General features: G+C 45.5%; 1 protein-coding gene across 4 annotated transcripts in view; it reads left to right on the top strand.

Annotated features, from left to right (window-relative positions):
• Positions 1-26,310, top strand: part of Rin2 (Ras and Rab interactor 2) — a 206,771-nt gene that overhangs the window by 94,002 nt on the left and 86,459 nt on the right. For 3 of the 4 annotated variants that reach the window (XM_085833612.1, XM_029472237.2, XM_029472239.2), the window contains one exon: positions 10,025-10,117. In XM_085833612.1, the coding sequence (XP_085689738.1) occupies positions 10,061-10,117 (57 nt within the window). In that variant the 5' untranslated portion in view covers positions 10,025-10,060. Of the gene's footprint in view, positions 1-9,842; positions 9,883-10,024; positions 10,118-26,310 lie in introns of those variants that run through there. The other variant, XM_021154815.3, reaches the window with a different exon arrangement.

Below are 26,310 nucleotides of genomic sequence, written 5' to 3'. Positions count from 1 at the left end.
ATTTTCATACCACAAAACAAGCACACATTAAAACTTGGAGCTTTGAGTCCTCAGCAAGCAAATGTTTTTTGTTTTGGTTTGGTTTTTTTTGTGTGTGTGCTTTATTGGTTTAAAGGAGAGAAGGAGAGAGTAAATGTCTTAATGATAAATTGCTAGGTTTGGAAGGTCTTCGATACATACAGTATAAAAAGTAGCAGGTGGGTGGAATGTATAGGTTGGTGAGAGTAGGCTTTCACAGACCCTTGGTCCCATCAGCAAGGAGGAGGAGGACAAGGAGGAGGCAGACAAGGACGGGACAGCAAATGTGTGACTTTTGTCACTTTGACAAAATTTCAAGAACTTTTTTTATCGAGAGAAGCTGTTTTGCTCTTAGGCCTGTGGCACTATAGGATGTCATGACAGGAGGGCATCATAGAGAAAGACTGCTTACCTCTTGGCAGTGGGGGTGGGGCGGGGGGGGGGAGAGAGAGAGAGAGAGAGAGAGAGAGAGAGAGAGAGAGGAGCTAGGGATAAGCTCTACCCTCCAACGAGATCCCATTTCTTGGTATCCCTCTCAGCTATGAATTGCACTAGTGAGGTTAGCTTCTTCATGATCCAGTAACCTCGAGATAGCACCGCCGGCTGAATAAGCAAGCCTTCAATCCCTGAGCCTTTTACCAGAGAATATATTTCATATTCAGACACAACACAGCTCAGTATTCACGACCCCATGCACTCCCAGGGCTACTGCATTATGCTATAATGACCTTCCTTCTTTACTTCTGAGAGGTAGGTGGCTCACTTTGACACAATGCCTTTTTTTTTTTTTTTGAGGTGGGATATAATTATATAGTCTAGGCTGACCATGCCTAGTGATGTAGGACATCTTTATGACATCATTAAACTTGATATGTTCATTACTTCTTACAAATAAAAAAATGCTAGTAACTACGATAAAAATATTCAAGAATATGGGAGCTGGTGAGATGGCTCAGTGGTTAAGAGTGCCGACTGCTCTTCCGAAGGTCCTGAGTTCAAATCCCAGCAACCACATGGTGGCTCACAACCATCCGTAACGAAATCTGATGCCCTCTTCTGGAGTGTCTGAAGACAGCTACAGTGTACTTACATATAATAAATAAATAAATAAATCTTAAAAAAAAAGGAAAAAAATATTCAAGAATAAAGAGCATATCACTCTTAAAACTACTCTCTTCAAAATTTAAATTAGATGAACATCCTTGGAAAATATATTCTCCACTGTTTATTCTGGATATCCTACACAAGAACCAGTTTTATATGGATTGGAGACCTGTACATGAAAGTAAACACTAGAAGCATTTAGAACATGAGAGAGCTGGGGTGCGGCACGGCGACTGAACATTAGCAGGCATAAAGCTCCAGGGTTCAATATCCAGCACTACAAAAAATTAGAATTAAATACATTCTCTTATAGCTTAACGATTGATATTAGACAAGGGAAAATGGTTTCAAAAAAAAAAACAAAACTGAGAGCAATTTTAAACATGTTAAGTGTCTTGTATAAAAAAATTCACCAAATAATTAAGATGACCTAATGGAGTTTGCTCTAGAAAATAGGTTCTGTGTGAATATTATTAGTATTGGGACCATTCCAATGAAAATACTTGTGTTTATTAAACATGGAGTTGAAAGTTCCTTAAAAGTCACAAAGACCAGATTAAACAAAGTCGGGCAAACACATCTTTCAGCAGTTCATGACTCTGTCCCATGATCTAATGCTGAACCGAAAGAGAGCAGGGTGGCAAGGGAGGGGAAGAAGCGGGGGGGGGGGGGAGGAGAATGAATGCGTACAGGTCTCCCTACACTTGCAGTGATGTGGAAGAGCAGGCACATACAGGGTCTCTATTTTGTTGATTCCAACATCTTCGAATTAAAGACCTGAGTAGAGGGTAACTTCATTTTCTTCCTGTCCTGAGAAGCCAAGGTGGCCTCTGTGCCCCTGCAGCTCTTCTGGTCCAAGATTATAACTCTATTGAACTGCTCGGGTGCAATCTCTGCTACCTACCATCCAGTGGTCCTTATATTTATTCAACCTGTTTTCTCCCCATCCTCTGCATCTCTGCTTCCTACAGCCGAGCTATTACATATCCCAAATCCAGCTGTGTCTCTCGTTTCTGAGTAGATTCTACTCATCTGAGAGCAGCTAGTTTTGTTACGAGCCTGAGTCCCTGCCTGTCCAGACACAGGCCACAGAGGAGAAGTGGCAGGCAGAACCACTCAAGTGGCATACCAGATGCAGGCTGTGGTCTCGTCCAGGTCTACACCAGGTCACCCTAGTGTAACAATGGTCACACACAGCACAGAAGTGAGGGAAGCCAGCATGAACTCTGGTGATCTTAAGAGCTCGTGTCCTGTCTAAAACATTCAAAGCAGCAGCCATACTTGGAATAATGACAGTATGTCCAGACACACTGTGTGTTACACTGTGTGGGACAGTGTCTTCTACTCCAATACTTTTAAATAGGACAGTGTGTGAAATTGCTACTGTGGTATGCATAGGTCTCCCCACAGGCCTATGTCTTTAAAAACATTGTTTCCTGGGCTAGTGCAGTGGATGGAGGCACCTGTTTGCCAAGACTGATGGCCTGAGTTGAATCTCCAGGATCCACATGGTGAAAGGAGAGAGCCAGCTCCTGCTAAGTGATCTCTGACCCCCACACACTTGGTATGGCTTATATGAGCATGCGCATACAAACACACACACACACACACACACACTAAGCAAACAAACAAAATGGAATGGAAAACAAACTGCTTGGACGTGAGTCCTTATGTCAGAATATTGAGACAGATCATTTTTTAAAAATGTTTTTAATATGCTGGGACATAGTTCAGTGGTGGACCACTTGTGTCATACATGCTGGGCTCTGTCCAATTCCTAGTATCGTGTGTTTCTCCCTGTATGTGTGTCTGTGTCTCTCTGTCTGACACTATCTCTGTCTCTCTGACTCTCTGTCTGTCTGTCTGTCTCTCTCTCTCTCTCTCGCACACACACACACACACACAAGGGTTTAATATATTGTCTGTGGTAGGTAGTCTTTGTAGGCATAATCAGAGAACTGCTAATTGACAGCCACTGTTGACGGGCGTAGGCAAGCTCTTTTACACTGTGGACAGACATCCTTGAACTAGGAAGCCCTGAGCTTCAGTTACCTACTGGTTGACCCTGACCTTGAGAAGAACCTAGAGTTTATGGCCTCTGTATTCATAGGGTCCACTGGGTCAAGAGCCAAAGTGGATGCTTCCACATTGTGTGTGAAGTTGCTAATACAGTGAGATGATTTGAAATGCATATCCTTTTTTAGTGACCTTGGGTTAGAATCTCCCTCTCCCTCCTCAGACATATTCCACTTGGGCAGAGGCTGCCAACCCTGAGGCCCGTGCCCAGGTTCATAAGTGATTTGCACAAGGATGTAGAAGAGGCCTGATGAGGCTTATCCCTCCAGAACTCACCTTTGGGCTGTATGAAGGTCAATGGTAGAGACCTGCTCAGCATGCTGTATCGGGTACTTTTTTGGTTGCTGTGATATAATACTATGATCAAAAGTAACTAAAGAAAAATGGGGTTTATTTTGGCCTGTCATGATGGGGAAGAGATGGCATGGTGCCAAGAGCAGGAAACAGGGACATCACATTTCATCCACACACAGCAAGCAGGAAAGGAGGACAGGAAGCAAGGTGAGGCTGTATCTCCTCAAAGTATGTCATCCTCAGCGACATGCTTCAGCAAGGCTCAACCACCTCTCTACTTTCCCAAAGAGCACTTCCAACCAGGGACCAACTGTTCAAACACATGAGTATGGAGGGAACATTTCTCTTTCAGATCACCACACATATACAAGGATCCCCTGGGTTCAGTCCCAAGTGTCACCAAGGAAACAATTCAGAACTCATGTTGGCAAAGAAGGAGAGGAAGGAGAGAAACATCACGTTAGGCTTTAATCCATGTTATGGGGTGTTAAGACTGTAGACCGACGATGTGTTTGCAAGTGGAGTCGATGGGAGCTGATTACCGTTAGTAAGGTAATCTTAGTGGAATTCTGACAGTTTACAAAAGGTACTTATTTTATGTGTGTGGGTGTTTTGCCTGCATGTATAGTCTGTGCACCATGTGCTCTCCTGGTGCCCATGGAGACCAATAGAGGATGTCAGGTCCCCTGGGACTGAAAAGTTAGACATGATTATGAGCCGCCATGTTGGTGTTGCAAACCAAACATGAGTCTTCTGGAAGAGCAAACAGTGCTTCTAACCACTGAACCATCCCTCCAGCTTGAATTTCATTTGAGAGAGAGAGAGAGAGAGAGAGGTGCCCCTTGTCTCCGGATATGTGAAACCCTGTACCTCCTTGAGCAAGAAAGTGGGGGCCTTGAACCTCTAGTACTGATACCTAAATATATCGTTTCCTTTCAAAGTTGTTTGACCTTCTTGTAATACAAGAGATTTGCAGAAGACCAATTGTCTAAGGACCCAAGGAGCGGCGTGAAGGTTGCTGGTGAGAGAGGTAGTTCTCATCCAAGAAAAGGGAGACTTTCTCCACAGCAGGCTGCCTACCTGTGGGCCTACCCTCCGGGTGGCTGTGTGAACACCAACATCACTTCCGACGCACGGCTGTAGAGAGAATTTCTGTGGCTCTATGAAAGAGAGATCAAGGAGGGAGAGAATAGACTTCCACTGAATTAGTCATCTTACAAGATGACTTCTGTTCGTCCCGGCAGCACCTTGCTTATCATAATACCAACAACAGTATGCAGCACAGAGTAATAATTCCTTAATTCCCCTAGTCCTCTGTTGAGAAAACAGAGATAGCAGGTGTTACTCCAATTCTGTTTAGAAATGCACTTGTTGACTAAGGGGGGTGGGGGGCTGGACACACAGTTATTTGCTTCAAATTTACTTTCTCTGAATTTGTTTCACATTTAAAAAAAAAAAAAAAAAAAACAGTTGCTAGACATGGTGGTGCACGCCTTTAATCCCAGCACTTAGGAGGCAGAGGCAGGTGGATTTCTGAGTCAAGACCAGCCTGGTCTACAAAGTGAGTTCCAGGACAGCCAGGACTACACAGAGAAACCCTATCTCGGAAAAAAAAAAAAAGCAAAACAAAACAAAACAAAAAAACAACCAGTAATGTGTATGTGTATGTGTATGTGTATGTGTCTGTGTGTCTCTGTATGTATGTCTACTATCTATGTGCACCACGTGTGCCAAACCCAGGTCCTCTTCAAGAACTGTAACCATTCTTATCACTGAGCCTACTCTCTAGCCTGTGTGTCCATTGAATGAAAAGCATTCATGATCTGAAAACTGGATATAAACTGGGTGTGATAGTGTACACTTGTAATCACTCAGGAGGCTGAGGCAGGAGAGGTCAAGCCAACCAAGGCTAGCCTGGGAGAGCCTGTCTCAAAACAAAATGAAAGACACAGCTGTTTTAAAGAGTAATTAAACTGTTGAGTGAAAGACAAGACACTGGAAACTGGTTTTGAATCTCCATAACTTGAATCGCCGAGCCAGAGTCTGGAATAACATTTTCCTGTCCAACTTGAAAAATCCCTGGCAATTGGAAGGCAGTTAGGGAAATGCTCAGAGACCTGGACGTAGACAGGAGGGTCTGTGCTCTCAGAGACACGGGGAGAAGGGTCTCTACACCTGGAGCCATTTAAGAAGCCAGACACTGAGTGCAGCACCTTAGTCAGATTTGGACTTCCCCTGACTGGCTCCCTGGGGTGAGTCATTTTGACAGTAAAATAGTCATAATAATGAGCTCTTGTTTACTAAGATAAATTCAGTTACTGTACTTCACTCAACTACTAAAAGAAAAAAGGTATTGAGCAGAAATTTTGGGGGTATGAGTAGATCTGGGGGTAGAAGTTTGGGTCTTGGACAACTATGTTTTCTTTCTACCTTTCTTCCTGCCTTTCTTTGCGTTTGTCTTTTTGAAAAAAATGTTTTTTTTATTTTATTTTATATGTATGAGTATTTTGTTCATGTGTATTTGTTCACGTGTGTCCTGGAGTTAGAAATGGTTGTAAACTGTCATGTAGGTATTGGGAATCGAAGCCAGGTCCTCCAGAGCAAGTATTCTTAACCACTAGACCATCTCCCTAGCCCCTGAACTCTGTGTTTTGAACCTCACTGTGAGCGATAGATTCCCAACTGTCGCATCTGCTGTTCTTCGGTGGAGTTTGCACTTGCAACCTAAGACAAATAAAAAAAAAAAATCAGAGGGGAAGGAATTAGGGTGAGGTTGGGCAAAACTTACAAAATTTCAGTCATGAGAAACAAATCTGGAAGATCTATAGTACAAAATGATGACTGCAATTAATATATCTATTTCTGGGAGTGGTGGTGTGCGCCTTTAATCCCAGCACTCAGGCAGATGAAGGTGAATCTTTGTGAGTTTGAGACTCACAAAAGCCTGATCTATATAGCAGGTTCTATACACAGGACTGCATAGTGAGATCCTGGCTCAGAAATAAAGACTGAGCTTTGCTGAGACTTTAAAGTGTCCCCCAGTAAACAAACACACAAACTAATGGGCATGCCAGTTAGCATGAATTATCTATGCATATTGTTTACAGATTTCCAAAATGTTGTATCGTATACTATAAGTCTGTGCTTAAAAAAAAAAAATAGAGAGGAAGGAGACAGTTTGAGCAAATTAAGAAGATTGAAAAGAGGAGTGGGAGGGGAAAGCCTGTCTCTCAATAGCTGGGATGCCACCTAACAGCCTTCAGTCAGGTGCAAACCAAGCATAGAGCTGTGACCACCCCACCCCTAACCCCCAAATTATGTCACCATGTGACTAGGTAGTCATCTTAGTTTGTGTTTGGACCATGTACAATATTCACACAGAATAGATCCTGCCTTTAAACAACATAGGACTGCAGGCTCCAGCCCTTCAGCCTTTTCCAGATCTGCCCCCAGCAAGGTTGCACAAAAGCTGGAAGCTCGCTGAACTGAAGCAGCTCCATTAATTGACCAGCCAGACACCACAACCTCTGCATTTGTCTCTGCTTTCGACTCCACAGAGACTGGGCTGTGGCCATGTCCAGGCAGGGGCCGGTGGCCTCAGTGCCTGCCCAGGTGGCTCTTAGGACTTGGAGCACGCTTGCTCAGCAGGCTGCCGGGACAGCTAGCTCCCAGTCAGGGGACATGGGTGTCACTGACGCTTTTAAGGACAGACCTTCAGTTACCCCAGAAGTCACCCATGAAACCACCTGGAAAGCCACAAAGGCCAACAACAGAGGGGTAGCCTGGGGTTTCTGGGCAAGGGAGGAACACCTACTTCCTGCCTTTGTCCTTTATCTCATCGACTGTGGTTCCATTTACATCCTTTCAATGATTGATGGAAAGGCCTGGCTACTCCAAACCATCACAGTGGCTTTTTGCTAGCATTCGATAGTGTCTGGAAAGACAGACCACTGGACAGAAGGGTCTCATTTTTTTTTTTTCAAGAATCTGATGACTTGACCTTTCACAGAAACCAGGCAAGGTCTTCAGCAGACCAAATCTGGAGGAATGTCATCGAATCTCAAGCTACGGTACAGTTTTGTTTTGTTGTCCAGCTATACCTGGGTGGTTTGGGGACCCACTGCTGGATAGTATTTGCAGGAAGGACGGGGGAGCTGAAAGGAGGGGAAAGTGACTGGATTTAGTGGTGTAAATGTTGAACCAAGGTATTGAAAAATTATAGTTTGGGAAGAAAACCATTGGAGTCACAGGAATGGTCATGAAATAAAATGTCCAGGCACTGAAAACCTTGTACACATCTAAACACACTCAGGCACATCCCCAGATTGGTATGGTCTGCATCTCTCCGTATCTCCTGTAATTTGACATATACCACCTCTGGCACTTGTCTTGGTGTTCATGTCTTGGAGAAGCCTTGCAAATAAGAAAGGACATCACCTTCATCCTTTAAAGAAATACAGCAATCTGCAGGCCCCACAGAATCTAAGCTAGGTGTTTAATCAGGACTGCCTGAGTTACAGGTGTATGTGCGGATCAGCCGCTAATTAAATCACCAGCAAACTAAAGGAATTCAGACGACTCCGTTGCCAAAAGAAGAATTCCTTTTGAGCTCATCAGGAATGGTTTGTATATGGAAAACCCTGGAACAGAACAAAGAAACTGTTCTGGATGAGGAACGGAGTCTTGGCTCTCTCTCTTAGCATTTCCTGAACTGCCAGGCTAAGTGGAATCTCCTGCCAGGAAAATGTCCAGAAGTAAAAAAAAAGATGACAAGCTTTAGGTTTGTTTAAAGTATGTGCTTCGTTAAAGTGTCTGAGATTCTGGGTGTAAACGGTTAATCATCTGCTGCTCAGGGTTCCCATCCCACTCCAGTTCTGAACACAGCGCTGTGTTTTCCCTCTGGAGTGGCGCCAGTCTATGGACGTTGCTAATAAGGATGGACTTCAAAGGCCTTAGAGCTGGACTTCCACTCCAATGCTGAGCTGGGGTGAACCTCTGGAGTCAGCAGGACTGCCGTGAAGCTTGCTATCTCTCCAGGAGGGTTTTGGATCACTGGCCTTCATCCCAGCAGGATCACAAATGGAACAGGATGCCAGAGAGAAAGTGACCAAGACATGGAGCAACAACTCAAGTAGAGGAGGTTTTGAAAGGAAGGCTAGGTGTGTGAGATGCTGTTTTGCCTAGATGAGATTCCACACCTGAGTCCAACCAAACAGCTCACTGTGGGCGTGGGTTGAGAGTCAGCTTAGGGGGGCCAAAGGAATCTCTGAAAAGTCTCTTGCTTTTACACTTGTGCATTGCTTGCTGGTAGACTTTGCCTTTCCCCTTGTTAGACTGTCACTAGCACTGACCTCAGCATCCAAGTGTCTGATGCTGGCTCTGTCATCCAGGCTTTGGTACCTCACCACTTCATGCCTGCAGCCCAACCACTTTTAATATTCCTTAATGATTCAAGTGATGTTTGTACTTCCTACTTTCTGTGTTGCAATATGCCCTGGCTTGTACATGTTATAGCAAGTAGGTTGAAAGGTGTGTGTGTGTGTGTGTGTGTGTGTGTGTGTGTGTGTGTGTGAGAGAGAGAGAGAGAGAGAGAGCAGCCCTTTGTGAGATTTCTGTTTAAACCTGTACAGTTTCACAGGCTGTACAGTTTCACTGGGTAAGTAAGGCTTTGGGGACTTCCCTTGCCACCCCAAGACACACCTGTCTCAGCCAGGTCTCTTGCACCAGGTGTGTGTACCCAGCTAAGACTGAAATGAAGATGGAAGTCTTTGCAGGGTGTGTGCAGATATTACTGGTTTCTGTCCTATGTCCTAGGAAGGGAAATTCCAAGCATGATAGTCTCAGCGATGATTCAGGACCATGTTGTTATCCTGCCTTTAAATTTTTCCTCTGTGTTCCAAAGTGAGTCCTACCCCCAAGCCCTTGATGATCCTGGAGCTGTTTACATGCGTCCCCTTACACAAATGAGCTCTGTAAACACTGACTCTCTGGGCTGCATCCCAGTCCCACTGGCTTCTAAGTGGGGGGAAAAACAGAGGGATTTCTCCCTAGTGCCCTTCTGCTGACCTTGCCTGCCCGGGAGGAGAGCTAACTGAGGGAATGCTGACCTCACTCCCTAACAGCAGGATTTCCTGGGACATAGAGGGCTCCATTCTTCTGCGATCTGCCATATGAAATCTATAAGCTTTCACAGCAGATTATGGGGACAACTAATATTGGTTCCTTTTGGACTTCAGCTTGGGGTCAAGCAAACACACAAAGCCATCTTTATGCTCCCTGAAGTCCTGAAGACCTTCTACGTCAGCTGCTGGCAGAGGGGGTGGGGCAGCGAGGTGGGGCACAGTCTAGGAAGAGTGCTGGCTGCGGCAGGAAACCGGGCTGAAAGGAGATGTAAGGGCTTTGGTGGGAAATAAATGGCACAATGTTGTTGACGGAAAAAGATCTTGGCAGGACTGTTGTTGTGAGTGCTCTGTGGCTTAGAAAGGAATTTCCTACAGGCTCGACTAACCATTGAAAATGTCTCTACCTTCAGGAGTCCCCGGCATGCTGTAGAGCCTCGCTGGGGGAAATGTCAGCGTGGACCATGGGCGCCCAAGGTCTGGACAAGCGAGGAAGTTTCTTTAAGGTAAAAGGAAACTAACTGGATTTGGGATCTCAGCTCTGCTCCCTCTGCGTGGCAGCCTGAGGAGCTGCAGGCACCCGAAGCTGCAGGCTGGAGCTTAAAAGCCTGCTGGCTAGACCAGCTGGGGCCAGGGGAGCTTGCCTGTGAGCACGGTGGTGCACAGCGGGCTGGGGCTTTTGTGGTTTAATAGTTCCTCACTGGCTGGGGTTTGGGTCAGAGATGCCACACGGTGAGACCCTAGAGGGGCTCTGAAGTGGTGAGCTGTTCTGGCTTTTTAAGCTAGGGAATTTAAGGATGAAAGCTGGATTTTGATTTCCAGAAAATTAATGGTGTGAGACCAGTGTATTTGTCTGACCGAATCATTAAAGAGCAGAAGAAAAAGAAAAGCAAAACAAAACATTGATTCCAGGAACTCACTTTAGGCTGATCAAATGTTAGTTTCTCAAACACTCAAAGGTTTCTTATGGTCGTGTAAGGGGAAGACAAGATTAAAGCCATACAACTTGTCTGTTTCACGTGGGCATTGCTGGGGCTAAAGTAACTTTCTGGTTTAATGAGAGATTTTTTTTAAAGGTTATTTTATATGGAGTGCGTATGTTTAAGATTTGATGGCTATTTCTAATGTGAACTTTCAAATTAGTTTTCCTTTTGTGGCTTTTTGACCTGTTTATTCATAACCTCAAATAAATGCAAATTTACTTTGGAAAATCCTGAATCACACCTCACCCCCTGCCCTGGGGATTGGGGGGGGGGAGGGGAATAGACTAAAGGAAGTTAAATGTGCACATGAAGTATATTGCAGTCAGGTGTCCCAAACAATGGTCCTTGTCCCCAGAGGAGGCGCACCAAGGAAACCTTATTGCTTTATTACTGAGAGGGGAGAAAAAAGTGCCTGTGGTTAGTAAATCCAAAGCCCTTAAGTGTTCATAAGTATGTATGTGTATCTGTGTTTTCTATTTCCAAAAAGATTGAGACTGATCATATGTCAAAGGTTGACCCTAGAAAATCCATCAGAAACCTTGTTGATAGAGCAAGGTATTTATTGAGCTTATTGCTGAAACGAGGGCAAATAGTCTCATCAATGTCTAAGCAAGGGACCCCTGGGAGGTGCGTTGATAGGTTTTGGTTGCTGAGTCCCAAGTCCTTTAAGCTGAGTTCTCCAAAGCAGAGTGTAACTGGATTTTAGCGAAGCTTGGTAGTAAGTAACATCTCTGATTGGATTTTAGCGAAGCGTGGTAGGGAGTGTCTCAGAACTGGTAGACAGAGCTGAGTCTTGTTGAGTAAACCATTGACTAGCATGCTGCTCTCCCAAGTGAGCAAACTTTTGAGACTTCCTGCAGCAAACAGAAAGGCTATTTACTGACTCATAGCCTTAAGTCTATGGACAGGAAGATCCTGGAAGAATCAAGTAATGTTGACACAAATGACCTCTGTTCTCAGTGCAGGTAGTTAAGTTGTGTCTACATAACTAATCTCAATCCTCAGCAAGGTTACTCAGCTGTCATCAAACCTGTGTAAACGGGAGGGAGGAGCTTCATCCTCCGGTTTCTTGGGGGGACCAGGAGCTGAAGCCCGGAGCCCTTGATTGTATCTTATGCTGAGATATGCGTGCAAAAGCACCATCTCAAACACTGCTTTATCCCAAGGCATGGCCTAAATTAGCCTAAATATTGGTTAGTCCTTAATTACCACCTTAGGATGTACAGGGAACCCTGTGGAATCATAGCTTACATAGTAGTTAGACTTCAAAGTCAGGGCGAAAGAAAATAGAGTGTGGTCAGAACTGAGTTTGAAAATTTCTAAGGAAGATGCCCTGTTGGACTCAATGGACCTGGACCGTCCACCCTGACGTCAGTTTTGGTTAGTTGTTTGGGGGTTTTTTATTTGTTTGTTTGCTTTGTTGTTGTTTTTTTTTTTCCAATCCTGTTTTCATTTTCAGCTTTCAGTGAAGCAGCAGGCATAGGAATCGGCATGTAATGCTGTCTTAGGCCATGTGAAGGAGTCACCTGGGGAAAAGATGAAAGCTAGCTAAACCCTCTGTGAGTTCTGTTTCTTGACCTCTCATGGGTCAGAGCCCCCTTTGGAAAATTCTGGCAAAGGAGTCTGAACCATTTACTATTATCTATATGTTTGACAGAGCTTAAATTATATACTCAAAGTTAGATGGTCATGTCAATGATAGTCCCTTTTATGTAGTCTCCCCCCACCTTGTGTTGATGGACATTGTTGTTCAGTGGTCTGCACCAGCATTAGGCATGGAGCTATCTGCATGGATAAAGTAATGCCTTTTGAACACTTGTTAATAGCAAACTGGATCCAGTGGCCCATGTGACTTGCCCCTCAGGACATCGAGGACCATGGACTCTTTCCTCAGGCCTCATCTTATTTAGAATCATGTCTTTTAAGCACCTGTGATTCCACCAAGTCCTGACCCAGACCAGCTAGAGAAAACCCAAAAGCCACCCTGGCTTCATGGAACTTCTAGTCTGGTAGCAAAGAAAGATAACTACCAAATCAGCCCAGAACCACAGTATCAGCATGGAAGACAACAGGCCCTAGGATTCGGAGTAGATGGGGCCTCAGAGAATAGGCAGCCTAACCTGGGGCTCCAAAGAAATCGCTACTACACTTGACAGCTGAGATTGGAAGGTGGGTGTCGAGGTTTGGTCTTTTGCTATGTATTGTAATGTTAAATACTGGCTTCCAAAGGCCTGGTTGCCCCCAGGGACTAGAGAATCTGTACATATTCAAAGTAATGTTATGTGACCTTGCTCCTTAATTTAAAACTATTGGTTGAATAAAGATGCTGATAGCCTATAACTGGGCAGAAGAGAGGTAGGTGGAGTTTAGCGGCTTGGGGTCTGAGGAAGTGAAGGGGAGAAATTAGAGAGAAGAGAAGAAGGTGGGGAGAGAAAAAGACACAATGAGATAGGTGAGTCATGAAAACATGGCTGTGAGGGTTGACCAGTTGGAGTAAGAGTGGCCCAAGTAGAACAAGGCTAGTCATATCTCAGGATTATTGGTAGGGAAGTAGACAGAATAACATAAGAGTGTTGATATCATCTGCCCAGCTCTAGTACTTTAAAGGCTTATAAATATAAAGGTTATGTGTCATTTATCTGGGAACTGAATGATCAAAGGTGGGGTAGAAACCCCCAATTGAGAGTACATATTTACTACAACAGGTAGGAGTGGAGCTTAATTCAGAATGACACCTACGCAGTGGCAAAGCACTTCTTCTCAGACATCATAAAAGATGAGGAGTCTTGGCTCGTAACTGAACTTCACATTAGGCTTATCATCCTTCATGGTTATTAATGCTCTGTGGTTTTGTGCAGATCTCATTCATTGGAAGACATTCAGCAACCTTTTCTTCATCACGACTCTCCCTGCCCAGTGTATGCTCTAAAGCAGAGTTGCTAACCACCTTGGCAAGCTTTGATTTGTGGTTTCTTGGTTTCTCACGTGTCCTGGGTCAGGGAAGCAAGTTAGGTTAGAAGACATGGGGCACATGGAAAAGACCCAGATGGTCCAAGCATCCTGGAGTAACTGTGGATGCCCTTGGTCATGGTTCCTGTAGGGTCACATCCTGGAAGCCACATAAATCCTACCCTGGATACACATGTTTTCCAGTTGTTCACAGCATCGTGATTCATTTTCCTTAGCTACCTCTGTAAAAAAAAAAAAAAATACTCTTTTCCTGCTCTATAAGGCTAGTATGCAAACATGGGGAGATGGAGGGAACCCTAAACAGGGTAATGTGCTATCTATAGCCAGGTGATAAATATGTACACTGACTGCAACCACATTTGAAGGGTGAATTGGATGAAAGAGTTTATATATGAAAGATATTACTCCAGGCTGAACATGCTCCAGGTTTAGCGATGTGCATGCTCAGTCATCATGAGCCTTCCTTTGTGAATCTCACAGCTTCCTCCAAGCTGCCTGTACAATTCAGGGACCCTGTGCTGACAGATCTTTCACAAGTCCCCAAAGTTTATTCCCTTCTTCCTCCCACTGCACCTACCATCTGCTGAGGACCTCTAACCTCAGAAGTCGGTTCAAGATACCCCATGACCAAATACTCAGCACAGAGGAGATTCATTTGCTCCACAGAGACAAAAGGCAGGGATAAGGGACAAAGACAGACGATACAGGAAGAGGGAGGAGAGAAGGAGAACCGTGGAAAGGGGAGAAAAGGGGCAAAGGAGAGGAGTAAGAGGTATATGTGCTGGGGGGGAAGGGAGGACAAATGACTGTCTCTGGATAGAGAGGAGACAGACATGGCCCATAGGAAAATGACAGTTTAAAAGGGGAAAACCCGCGTTAGGATGAGGTACTTAATTTTAATTGGGCATATTAATTAGGTGAGCTAAAGGGGGCTTTTGATTGCTGGACTTCAGTACTTTGGATAGCTGGGCCTTGGTTGTCAGCCTCAAGAGGAGGAAGTGGCCAAATAAGGGAATAGACCTTGGGGGCTCACTTCAGGAATATAATCTAATGGTTTTTAGCAAAGCAGAAGGAATGGGGAAGAAGGGACAAGGTCTGCCAAGGCTGTGTGTGCCAGGCCTGGGCTGGTTAGAGTCCCTTCATAGATGATACTCCCATCCAGCTACACTACTGCCAAACCTGGTCCATTGATCTAAGTGATCTACTTCAGATCCAGTCAGCAGGCTTCGTCTTCATATTCTAGGACTATCAGGCTCTAGCTGCCTTTCCCTCAAGTCTCTACCACCTGAGGCCAAACCTTTGTCTGCCAGCCTCCAAGGTTTGCCCTCTTACCACCTACCCCTCACCTCTGCCTCAGCTGTCCTTCCTGTTGGCAGAACTCACACAGGCTAAGTGAGCATCTGCCTTCACTTGTGCCTGAAATAAAATTGCAATAGAAATGATGGAAAAAGCTGGGTGCAGTGTCACACACTCATGATTCCAGGGATGGTGGCCAGCTAGCTTATCCTATTGAACAAGTTTCATGTGTGTGCACGCATGTGTGCACGCGCGCGCGCGCGCGCACACACACACACACACACACACACACACCATTGTACACATATGTAGAAATGGCATGTAGAAAGTCATAGCTGTGGTCCCAACATAGTTCCAGGATTTAAACTTCACTATACCACTTGGTTCCATCAGGGAAGTTTTTCCTATTCTTCTGTAGTGTGACTCGGGCCCTAGGTGGAAGTTCTTCACTCTCATAGTACAGAATGATGCCAGACAGTGCCTAGTCCATGCCACCCACATTTATAGGAATGCCTTTGTGCTTCTTTGACTGACCCACCCTTGCCTGCCTGGACTTGTGTGTAGAGTTCCCCTATCCTTCTTTGCCTGCCTGAGCCTAAGGGATGCGGTGAAGGTTGATCTTAATTAACCAGGAAGGAAAGGTGTTTGGATCACAGAGACCCTGTTCACTTTGCCTTACAAGTGCTTGAGCCTTTTGGACATCCATGAACCCATTGCAAACCAGCTGAGAACCTCTGGGAGCATAGCATACGGGTAGAGTTGCTTGAGATTCTGGGTTCATTCAAGGGCCTTAACCCAGCAGGGACAGCATGTCAGAGATCCTTCTGTGTGGTTGCTTTGCATGGTTTAGACAATCTGGTGTGTTGAGCTTGTCTGTTAGAATCTGGAAACCTGCAGTTAGTTACATATCAGAGAAACCACAGGAGAGCTCTCTGGCACGGTAAAGGAAGGGGGTGTTTGGCTTAATCTGGCTCTACTGACTGGGTGATGGTTCATTTCATTTCAACTGAATTCCCTTGGCTGTCAGTCTTTGCTGGACTCCTGAAGCGGTCTTCAGTCTTCATGGGCCCTGTCTACAGAGCAGAGCCTCAGTCATCCAGAACAGGATGAGTCTCACTGCAGCTTGGACAGCAGTGGTTCTCCTTGCATTTGAGTTCTCAGAATCACCTTTGTTTCACCTGCGTTTCACGTGCACAACCAAAGGTCAAGTCACTGTTGCAGAACAGTAGAAAGGTATGGCAGAGGAATGAAGAATGACAGCTAGAACCCTAAATCCTATTTTAACCAAATTCAATTTAGCAAAGAATCCTGTTGTGAACCTGTGGACAATTAAAAGCCATAGAGATGAGTGTGGCTGTCTCTCCTTCTTCCTTATTGTCCCCAAGAATGTGAGCATCGTCTGCCAATGGCCAGCTCACTCAGATGGTCTGTCAGCAAACGGCCCCAAATACTTTATGATGGCCACAGAGACGATTAGAAATGTAGTCAGGGTGGCAGGCAGAGTCACGGTTTATCTGTGATGTTGCAGAGCGCCGCTGCTTTGGCATTTGCCTGTGCCTTCTACCACTCATAAAGACATTTTTACCCACAGATAGTGACTGATAGACAGACAAGGGCTAGAGAAAGCCATTGTTCCCTGGAGACATATGTGCTACAGATGTAATTTAAGATTTTTCTAGCCGAGCGTGGTGGCACACACCTTTAATCCCAGCACTCGAGAGGCAGAGGCAGGCGGATTTCTGAGTTCGAGGCCAGCCTGGTCTACAGAGTTAGTTCCAGGACAGCCAGGGCTACACAAAGAAACCCTGTCTCAGAAAAAAAAAAAAAGATTTTTCTGTAGTCACATTAAAAAATGGTTGGTCTTTTATTGTTGTTGTTTTTTTCTTTAAAAAATAAAACACAAGTAAAGTTAATTTCAAAAGGCAAGATTTATTTATATCTTATGAAAGCAAAAGTTGTAAATAAGAATTTTACATTTCATCCTGTATTTTAAATTTGCAATAGTATATTTTAGCATGTGCAGCATGAACATGTGCCGAAATACGTTTTTTAAAGCCTCCTCGTGTTACACTTGAATGTGTCTCAGTTCATATCAGCTATATCTTGATGTTCAGCAGCCATATGTGGCTGGTAGCCACCACCCTGGACAGCAAAGAGTTAATGTGTATCTGGCATAAACCCTCCTTTTACAGGTGGGGAACCAGCCTACTACTGGATAAGGCAGAACATGGGAGTCCACCTGGCCTGACTCTGCTCTGAGGTCTATAACAATCCGTGTGAGAGAAAAGGCAGCTTAAGGGAGTGGGTCCCAAGAAATGGCTGCTACCCCCAGGAGTCTCATACTCAAGGATGATGCCAGCCAGAAGGGGAGATTTCACACAGTTCCGAGGGAGCTGGGACAGTGATGTTTCTGGGATAAGGAAGACCACACCTTGACCAGGACCATGTGGTCCTTACTCTTTGGTTAAGCATAAGCCTCGTGTCATGTCATTCATGGTCACTGGACCCCTTCATTCTTCCCTCTTCCCGATGTTCTTGACCTCAGTGAATGCATCTCCTTGCTTCGTTTTCTCTTTAACCATCCAATTGAGGACACTGGCTGAGCTCTTTAGGGTCTCCAGGACCCAAGCTTCGACCCCTGGGACCCTAGGACCCTGGGATCCTGGTGGAAGTATTTCCACATCACATGGTCCTGGCAGTCTGGCTGCTTTTGCAACTTTTCTGGATTGCCCGCCCAAGAAATACCATATAGAGAGGTCACCGGAGACAGTGGCCTTCTCTAGAGATGACACTAGTCTGCCTTTTAGGTGTATGGACAGGCCTCTTGCCAGTGATTTCAACACCTTTATATCCCAGGTCAGCCCCCCAGGACATGCCTTTCAAGGAGTGTCATGAGCTTATGAGATAGCAGGTGCTGTATTTGCTAAAAGCAACAGTACACAGGTCAAGTGGGTTTGTAGGTCAGTTTCCAGCAAACTGTAGCCAACAGTGTCTAAAGTTGAATGTTGCCTGCAGGTCTCCATGTTTGCTCCAGGGGACTCTAAACCTTGACCTGCCTAGTGACACATATCTAATCCTGGTAAAAGGGTCTCTTGAGTACACAAGTTCAAGAACAGCATGGGTAATATAGACCCAGTCTTTAAAAAAAAAAAAAAATCAATAACAAGGCTAAGAGGTATAGCGGCAGACATCTATGAGATCTAAGTTACTTGTGAGGGTGAGACAGGGAGACTGCTTGCGCCACAGATTCAGGACCAGGAGAAAAGGAAAGAGGTGAGAGACAGATGATCTAGGGTCCCTTTCTCCTGTGGAAGATGGAGTGAGTGATGTCACCTTCCCACCTGGGTTGGAAAATGAATCATTCCAGTGTGTGCTCTGAAGAGGTCCATCAATGCATGGCTATGGAAGCTGCGGTGTTACTGATGCTATCTGACACTCCACCATGAACACACGTCTATGCCTGGGGAGGAGGCCATTCAGTTATGTGCGTGGTGTGTGTCTTGGTTTCTCTTTCGTTTTAGACCCATGCTGCAGCTACCTGGATAATCTGGGATTGCTTGCCCTTCGCATTAGTTACATAGAGGCACTCCTAATGTTTGTGCTCTGTATTTCCAGATTCAGAGAGCTTATCTCAGAGTCTCAGAGAAGGTGCAGGTGACCGACTGCTGGGAGCTGGTTCAGTCCTAGCCAGAGTTTTGGCAGCCACAGCTTGCATGGAGAAGCTACTGGCCTCTAGTGGTCAGAGCCCAGAGGTGCCGCCAAACTTCCTACAGCACTCAGGACCATTCACCAGCCCTAAATTTTAGTAGTGCTGAGGTGGAGAGATCCTGATGCACACTGTAAATTAGGAGACAATCCTTGCCTGGGGTTTCTCTAGCTGGGTCTGCATCCGGCCTTTTAGAAACAAAGGGAAGGAAAGGAAGAAAGAATAGTCGTGGATTTATCACCCTCTAGCCGACTGCTTGTCCAGAGCAGAGATTGACCTACTGACCTTTTGTTGCATCGCGTGGCTAATCCCTGGCCTACAACACCAAGTTTTCAGTTCATTGGCTAAGTGGATGAAAAATGCGCAGTGTGTATGTGCAGAGGTTTACATACAAGATTTGGGTAGCCACATGGTATGGCATCAGCCCTCGTGATGGCAGGGTGAGTCCTGGACTTTAAGTGAACAGTACCCAGGATGTTCCATAACAGTTAGAGAAACCTGGGCTTGAGGGAGGGGAGGAAGTGCATGGCTCCCTGTGTGGTTGCTAGGAAACCTTCTTGGGGAGGTGAAAGGTAGAGTTTGAACTGTCTGGGAGCAAAGGACACAAAAGAGCCTTTCTAAACTCCTGGAGCAGCGTCTGAGGCTCTGCATAGAACCAGGAGTCAGGGCAACAGGGAAATGAAGGAAGGAGAAAGATGGGGCGGCTTTGCAGCTGGGTGAGATGTTGAGATTCCATTCTTAGTACAGTGGAGAACTGAGGAAGGCTACGGGGGTGGAGGACATAGTAATACCCAAGTGCTGTCTTTGTAGAAATCACCCCGAAAACTGAAGTATAGCTCAGTATCTTCCTGAATTTCTTCAGAAGACCCCATCCATTTGAAAGCAGCCTCTGGGCCTCTCCACACTTGGTTCTTGTGTGCCTGGCAGATGTTGCCAGCCTTCACTCCCATTTTCCATTAGATGTTCTTCACAGAGCAGATCACCCTGATCTGGAGAGCTTTCTTTCTGGGTTCCTTCTCTGCAGATTTAAAATCTGTTCCATAGAACTCATTTTTCCATTTGGAGTATAACAAAGGAGGAATATTGAAAACTCCCATCTTTTTTTTTTTTTTTTAAGATTGTCCCTGAGCTGGGGTGCATCCCAGAGCAGTGGTGAGACTCATTCGTGGACCGTCTGATTAGCATGTGTTGAGTCCGCCTCTTGAAAAGATGAGTGTCAGACTCACTATGTAGCTGAGAATGATGTTCACCTTCCAATCCTTCTGCCTCTTCCTCCTGAGAGCTGGGATGTCAGACATGTGCCACCCTATGGTGTTGAGGATCAAACCCAGGGCTTCCTGTGTAATAGCAAACATTCCATTACCTCAGCTCCATCCCCAGACAGTTAGCCAATACTTAAAATAATAATGGTAACTTCGTGAAGCACAGTGTGTGGTATGGAAGAGAAGCAACAGGAGAGAGAACAGTTTTTGACGACAGTCGACAAAATGCACCCCACAAAAATAAAGATCTGCCAATCGACTTCTATTTGTATATAGCTACACCTACTGGTTTTGAATTGCCGGGGTTTCCTCCAGATAGTTGCCCAACTGAATAGCATCACCTTCATTGCCTTCAAAGCCTGAAACATTTACCCTTGATGGAGAAAGTTCACCCGACATTGACATGGGGAGATGACTGCATGTTTCTGAATTCTCAAAGGCAATTCTTTTCTTGCTTTGCTTTGTTTGTTTGTTTGTTTGTTTGGGGGTTATTTTATTTTGCTTTTAGACAAGTTATCTCTAGCTAGCCAAGGCTGACTTCAATTCTGCTCTGGTTCCCTGAATCAAAGGTAGTGGTGTGTCACGTCACAAATGAACAAACACATGGGGCTAGGGATAGCTCAGCAGTTAGAAGAACTTGCTGCTCTCCCAGAGGACCTGGGTTCAATTCCCAACACCCACAAGGCAGGCTTGGAGCTGTCCTTAACCCCAGTTTCTAGGGATTTGATGCCCTCTCCTGGCCTTTATGGGCACCAGGCATTAAAGTGGTACACAGACATACTTGAAGGTAAAACAAGCACATTCTCTCTCTCTCTCTCTCTCTCTCACACACACACACACACACACACACACACACACACACACACACACACACACACAAACCTGCCAGGGCTTCTGATCTGTCAAAGGACCAGAAAGTTAGGGTAGAGCTAGCTGTGGAGCCAGGGCGCTGAGGACAGGTCCCTTTTCTTCCTGAGCCACACTCCCTATAGGTTGTTTGAAATTGCTGAAGTGCGTTCACCAGAGGCCTGAAGCCCAGAAGCTTACAGGATCCAGATGACAACAGAAGCAAGCAAAGCCAACCCAGCCCAAAGGAGCTTGGTAGGAGCTGAGATGTGGCCTCAGAATGGAGGACGATAATGAATGAAGGGGCTATGGTGAATGAGACAGTACGAGTTCTATCTAAGGGAAGCCATATGTTCCTCCTCCAAATCCAAATTGTCAAAGTGAAGGCATAATGCATGTTCCAATAGCAAACTCCAGTTTCCCTGGGTCTTCTTGTGGGCTCCATAATCCATAAGAGCCCCAAAAATTAGTATATCGCTTCTGAGAAGATGAATAACAGATGGCGTGGAAAACTTTCTGTTGATGTTTGTGACACTTTGAGAGCTAAGGCCAAGGTCAAAAGGGGCATGCCAAGGGCTGGGAGTATTCCTCATCTGTGGACTTCAATCCACAGCAAGGCACTCAAGCAAACACAGGAAAAACCAAAAAGAGACCAGAGAGGCAGGTATGGGGCCTTTGGGGAGGGGAACATTGTTACCTTCTTGGCTCTTGGTGAGTTTAAGTTGAAGAACTAGTATGCTAGACGATCAAGGGACATCCGAGACACCCCCAGCCAGTGGCTTCCATGTTCATTGTTGCATGCCTGTCCAAGAAAAACAAGGAAACAAAGGTTTATTTATTTACAGTGGGTTTTTTTGTTGTTTTTTGGGGGGTTTTGTTTGTTTGGGTTTTTTGTTTGTTTGTTTTTGTTTTTGTTTTTGTTTTTGTTTTTGTTTTTTTCCCAAGACAGGGTTTCTCTGTGTAGCCTTGGCTGTCCTGGAACTCACTCTGTAGACCAGGCTGGCCTCGAACTCAGAAATCTGCCTGCCTCTGCTTCCCGAGTGCCTGCACACCAAAAGAGGGCGTCAGATCCCGATACAGATGGTTGTGAGCCACCATGTGGTTTACTGGGAATTGAACTCAGGACCTCTGGAAGAGCAATCAGTGCTCTCAACAGCTGAGCCATCTCTCCAGCCCCAACATCTTTTTTATTTAAATGTTAAATAGTCTTCATTAAGACACACAAGTCCCCACAGGCCACCCCAAAATGACCTCTGATGTATGACACTGGAGCTGCTGTGACTGACAGCTTCCTGGGGAAGGGCTGTTCCCAGGAACTGCACTAGGTTCTCAGCAGAGAGATAAACTTCCTGGCTTCTCAGGCTTCCAGACAAGCCCTCAGCCCTGGGGCAGAGCTTCTGGGTGTGTCTCTTATCACCAGAGAGGACAAGCCCAGGAAGTGCCCACCAGTCAGAGAGGCTATGTAGATGCAGGGAGTCTGAGCTGGAGAGGAAGAAGGTTTGTGTAGCCTCTGGAATCCCACATCAGCTTTTCCAAAGCCAGAACCCAGTGCTACTTCAGTGCCTCAGAGCCGCGTGTGGCCTGCTTCATGGGAAGGCCTCGGCCTGGCCCATGATTCCCGACTGCACTGTTACACCACGCACTCAGAGCCTCAGTTCCTTCAACTCTAAGGTGGGATTGTCAATGGTCTCTGCTCCACAGTGCTTGAGGGGACATGTGATTTGAGTGGGGTAGTGGATCGTGCCTTCTGTACACATAGCCTCACACTAAGGGCAGCTGTTGTCAGTTGAAGCTGGGTAACCTGGCTAGCCTCAAACTCTCAGACAATCTCTTGCCTCAGCCTCCTGAGTACCACACTGGTTACCGATGAGAGCAACAACGCCTGGCAATGGTTTACTATTTAGCAGAGAGTTTTTAGGACATGCCTAGCTTTAAATGACTTTTATCTCTGTTGCTTCAAGAAGTGTTTGATGATGATGATGACCACGACGACGATGATGATGATGATGATGACGACAACGATATTGTTCTTGAGACAGGGCCTTATTTGATGCAGGCTGGCTTTGAACTCACTGTATTTGAGGATGACCTTGAATTGATGACTTCCTGCTCCCACCTCAGGAGTGCTGAGATTACAGGCCTGAGCTGCCACACCTAGTGTATGTGGTACTGGGATGAATTCACAGCTTTGTGGTTGTTAGACAAGCACCCTAGAACTGAGCTACATCCTGAGCCCTCAAGCAGCGTCTGTTTTTTTGTTTGTTTGTTGGGTGTTGTTGTTGTTGAGATATTTTGATTTGATTTGATTTGTCTCTGAGATAAAGTCTGCCTCAAAAGCCCAAACTAGTTTTGAAATCACTGGGCAGCCCAGGATGGCCTCCCAACATCTAGTAACTTACTTGGAATGACAATGGAGTGCCACTTTGCCCGGCTCAAGATGTACTATGTAGCCTTCCTGTGTTTGTGACACAGAGTTCCTGAGATGTCCCTAAAGTCAGGACAGTGTAATCCTGTCTCCACCCATCACTTCTGCAGTACTGTGACATCAAGGCTGTGTGAGCGTCAACAGAGAAACACTGTGTCCTCGTCTATGTGGAGGATCTTCTCAAAAGATTTGAATAACAGGGAGAGGTGACTAACGCTAACCCTGGGGTAAATGTGTGCTCTGAGGAAAGGCTTATCCCCAGCAGGCAGCCTCATGACGGCCCAACTGCGGCAGGCAGCCCAGAGACATCTTTATTCACTTGTTTTCCAGTTCATCCTTCTAGTTGGAATTTTCAAGGCAGACTAGAGTGGTGGTAATCCCAGGAGTTGGAAGACTGCCTTCCACTCTGAAATTGTGACTGTGTGCTGCAGACCTACTGTTCTCGTTGGGAAAAGCTGACTCAGGGGACAAACGATGGTAATTGCTTACAGGGTACAGCACACCTACCCTTGGGGTCTCTGTGACCATCTACTGAGGGCAAGAAAGCCAGTACACCCCGCACCAGAGCAGTGTGGCTTTGGCTTACCAGTCTCCCATCTTGGATGTCCCCTGCCATGTTTCCCAAGCCTACATTCACCATGCCCTTTTCTGTTCTACCCCTAAGGTCAGGTCAAGTGCTTGGTGACCTCAAACTCAGAGGAGTGTGGGTTCCGCTGTCACTATTTAGACAGAACTAAACTTTAACTTTTTTAAAACTCTTTACTTTTGTGTGCATGGATGTGTGGAGACCGGAAGTTGGCATCCAGTGTCTTCTATTGCTTTTCAACATCAGTATCATTATCATCATCATCATCCTTATTTTGTTTTGTTTTGTTTTTTTTTTTCAAGACAGGATTTTCCTGTGAAGCCCTGGCTGTCCTGGAACTCTCATGCTGACCTCAAACTCACAGAGAGTCTCCCACTTCTGCCTCTCAAATGCTGGAATTAAATGCATGTACTACTCTACCTGGCTCAAGTTCATCTTATTTTATTATTTTATTTTTAAAGACAACGTCTCACTATGTAGTCTTGTCTGTCTTTGAACTCACTATGTAGCCCAGGCTAGCCCCAGATTCCTAGAGATCCTCCTGCCTCTGCCTCCAAAAGGCTGGGATTAAATGTGTGCAGCACCATGCCTGGCTCTACCTTGTTTTGAAATAGGGTCCTAATTGAACCAAATTAGCAGACCCGATGGCAGTGAACCCGACCTCTCACCTGTATCCATCCTCTTCTCTCCAGCTCCCATCACTGGGACTGCAGGTACACAGCTTCACACCAAGCTTATGGATGGATGGATGGATGGATGTTGGGCATCTGAGCTCATGGTCACTCAGCCAGCGCTTTACCCACTGAACCACCTTTCCCGTCCACTAAATGAAATTGTACTTCTTCTCAAGTGACATGAAAGTTAACAATATCCTATAATCGAAAGCCCTTCCTCCCTTTCTGGACTTATTGACAGCTAAATCCTCTGGGTGAGTTCAGTAAATACAGATGGTTTTGCTGGGTGTGGCAGTGCCACATAAAGTAGAGCCAGGCATGGTGGTGCATGCCTTTAGTACCAGTGCTTTCGAGGCAGAGGCAGGGGGATCTCTGGGAATCTAAGGCTAGCCTGGGCTACATAGTGAGTTCTAGGACAGCCAAGACTACATAGTAAGACATTGTCTTTTAAAAAAATGAATAAAGTAAATCTAAGCATTTGAGAGGTAGAGGCAGGAATATCAAGAGTTCAAGGCCATCCTCCATGATAACACAGTGAATTTGAGACCAGCTGTCACAAACAAAACAAAACAATTGCATATATATGTGTGTATTTGTATGTATGTGTCTATATATATCTTATGTGTGTATGTGAATATATATATATGTGAATGTATGTGTATTTGTGGTACATGTGTGCATGTGAATGAGTGTGTGTGTTACTGTATATGTGTGCTTGTGTATGAGTATGTGTGTTACTGTGTATGTGTGTGTATGTTTGTGTATATATGTGTATAAATGTGCATGTGTATATAATATGTGAATGTAAATGTGTACAGTGGTATATATGTTACATGTGCATATAAACATGGGATATACTCACACACACTCCTGTGTGCTGATGCTCCCGCACTCAGTGGCTGTCCCCACCAGTGGCTTGGGCTGACTTTGGCTGAGGTCTTGGGCCCACAAAATGCTGAATCTATTTCTCATACTAGCTTCCTTCATTTTTCCACCAAACTACCATTACCCGTTGCCCCTTTTACAGGTAAGCAAACAGAGGCATGAGCCAGTTACAGTCTTGCCCCAGGGGTCGCACAGGAACAAGAGCCAGAGAAGACTTCATACCATAGCTATGGGTCCAGATTTCATTAGGAAGCTAAAGGTTAGCCTTTCCTTGGAACAAGAAGTCCTGCCTGTGGCCACTGGCACTGGTCCCCATGCCCAGGAACTGCCAGTCTGAGCAGGAATGGGTGCGGCCCCCAGAGCAGCTGGCTACACTTCCGCTGCGCCAAGGGTACATTATTACAGATTTTGAGGGCAAGGAACAGAACTGACAGAACTTTCCAGAAAAGAGCTCTCCCAACAGGAATGTGCAAAGTGAGTTTTGGAGAGCCATTTGAAATCAAAGAAGGGATTGCCGGCAGCCTGGTGTCATTCCTGGGTGCACTGTTAGAAGTTTTCATTTCCTCAGAGGGGAGTGGTTTTTACTGATAGAGTTTTAGGTTTCGTAGAAGTTGCCATCGTAGCAGGAGGATTCCTGTAAAGCCATTCATTACCCTCGTTCCAGCTCCCTAATCACTTACACGTGTCCCCACTTGCTCTCTCACTGTCTCTCTTCCTAAGTCCACAAGACTGCATTGGTGCCAGTGTGCATGAGTGTGTGTGTGTGTGTGTGTGTGAGTGTGTGTGTGTGTGTGTGTGTGTGTGTGTGTGTGTGTGATTTCCTCTTTCTATAGGAGTTATATTCACAAGTAGCATATTTTCTGGGCCACTTGAGAGTATACTTGAAGAACCCCCTAAGTATGTACCTCTAAATCCTGAGAACATTGATATCTATTCACCTCTCTCTCTCTCTCTCTCTCTCTCTCTCTGTCTCTCTGTCTCTGTCTCTCTCTCTCTCTCTCTCTCTCTCTCTCTCTCTCTCTCTCTCTCTCTCTCTCTCTCGTATTTTGAGGCAAGGTGTCGCTGT

The sequence above is a fragment of the Mus caroli genome, unplaced genomic scaffold (genome assembly GCF_978045245.1).
Source record: "Mus caroli unplaced genomic scaffold, Mus_caroli_1 scaffold_2, whole genome shotgun sequence".
Lineage (NCBI taxonomy): Eukaryota > Metazoa > Chordata > Mammalia > Rodentia > Muridae > Mus > Mus caroli.
This window is presented reverse-complemented; position numbering and strand designations above follow the sequence as displayed.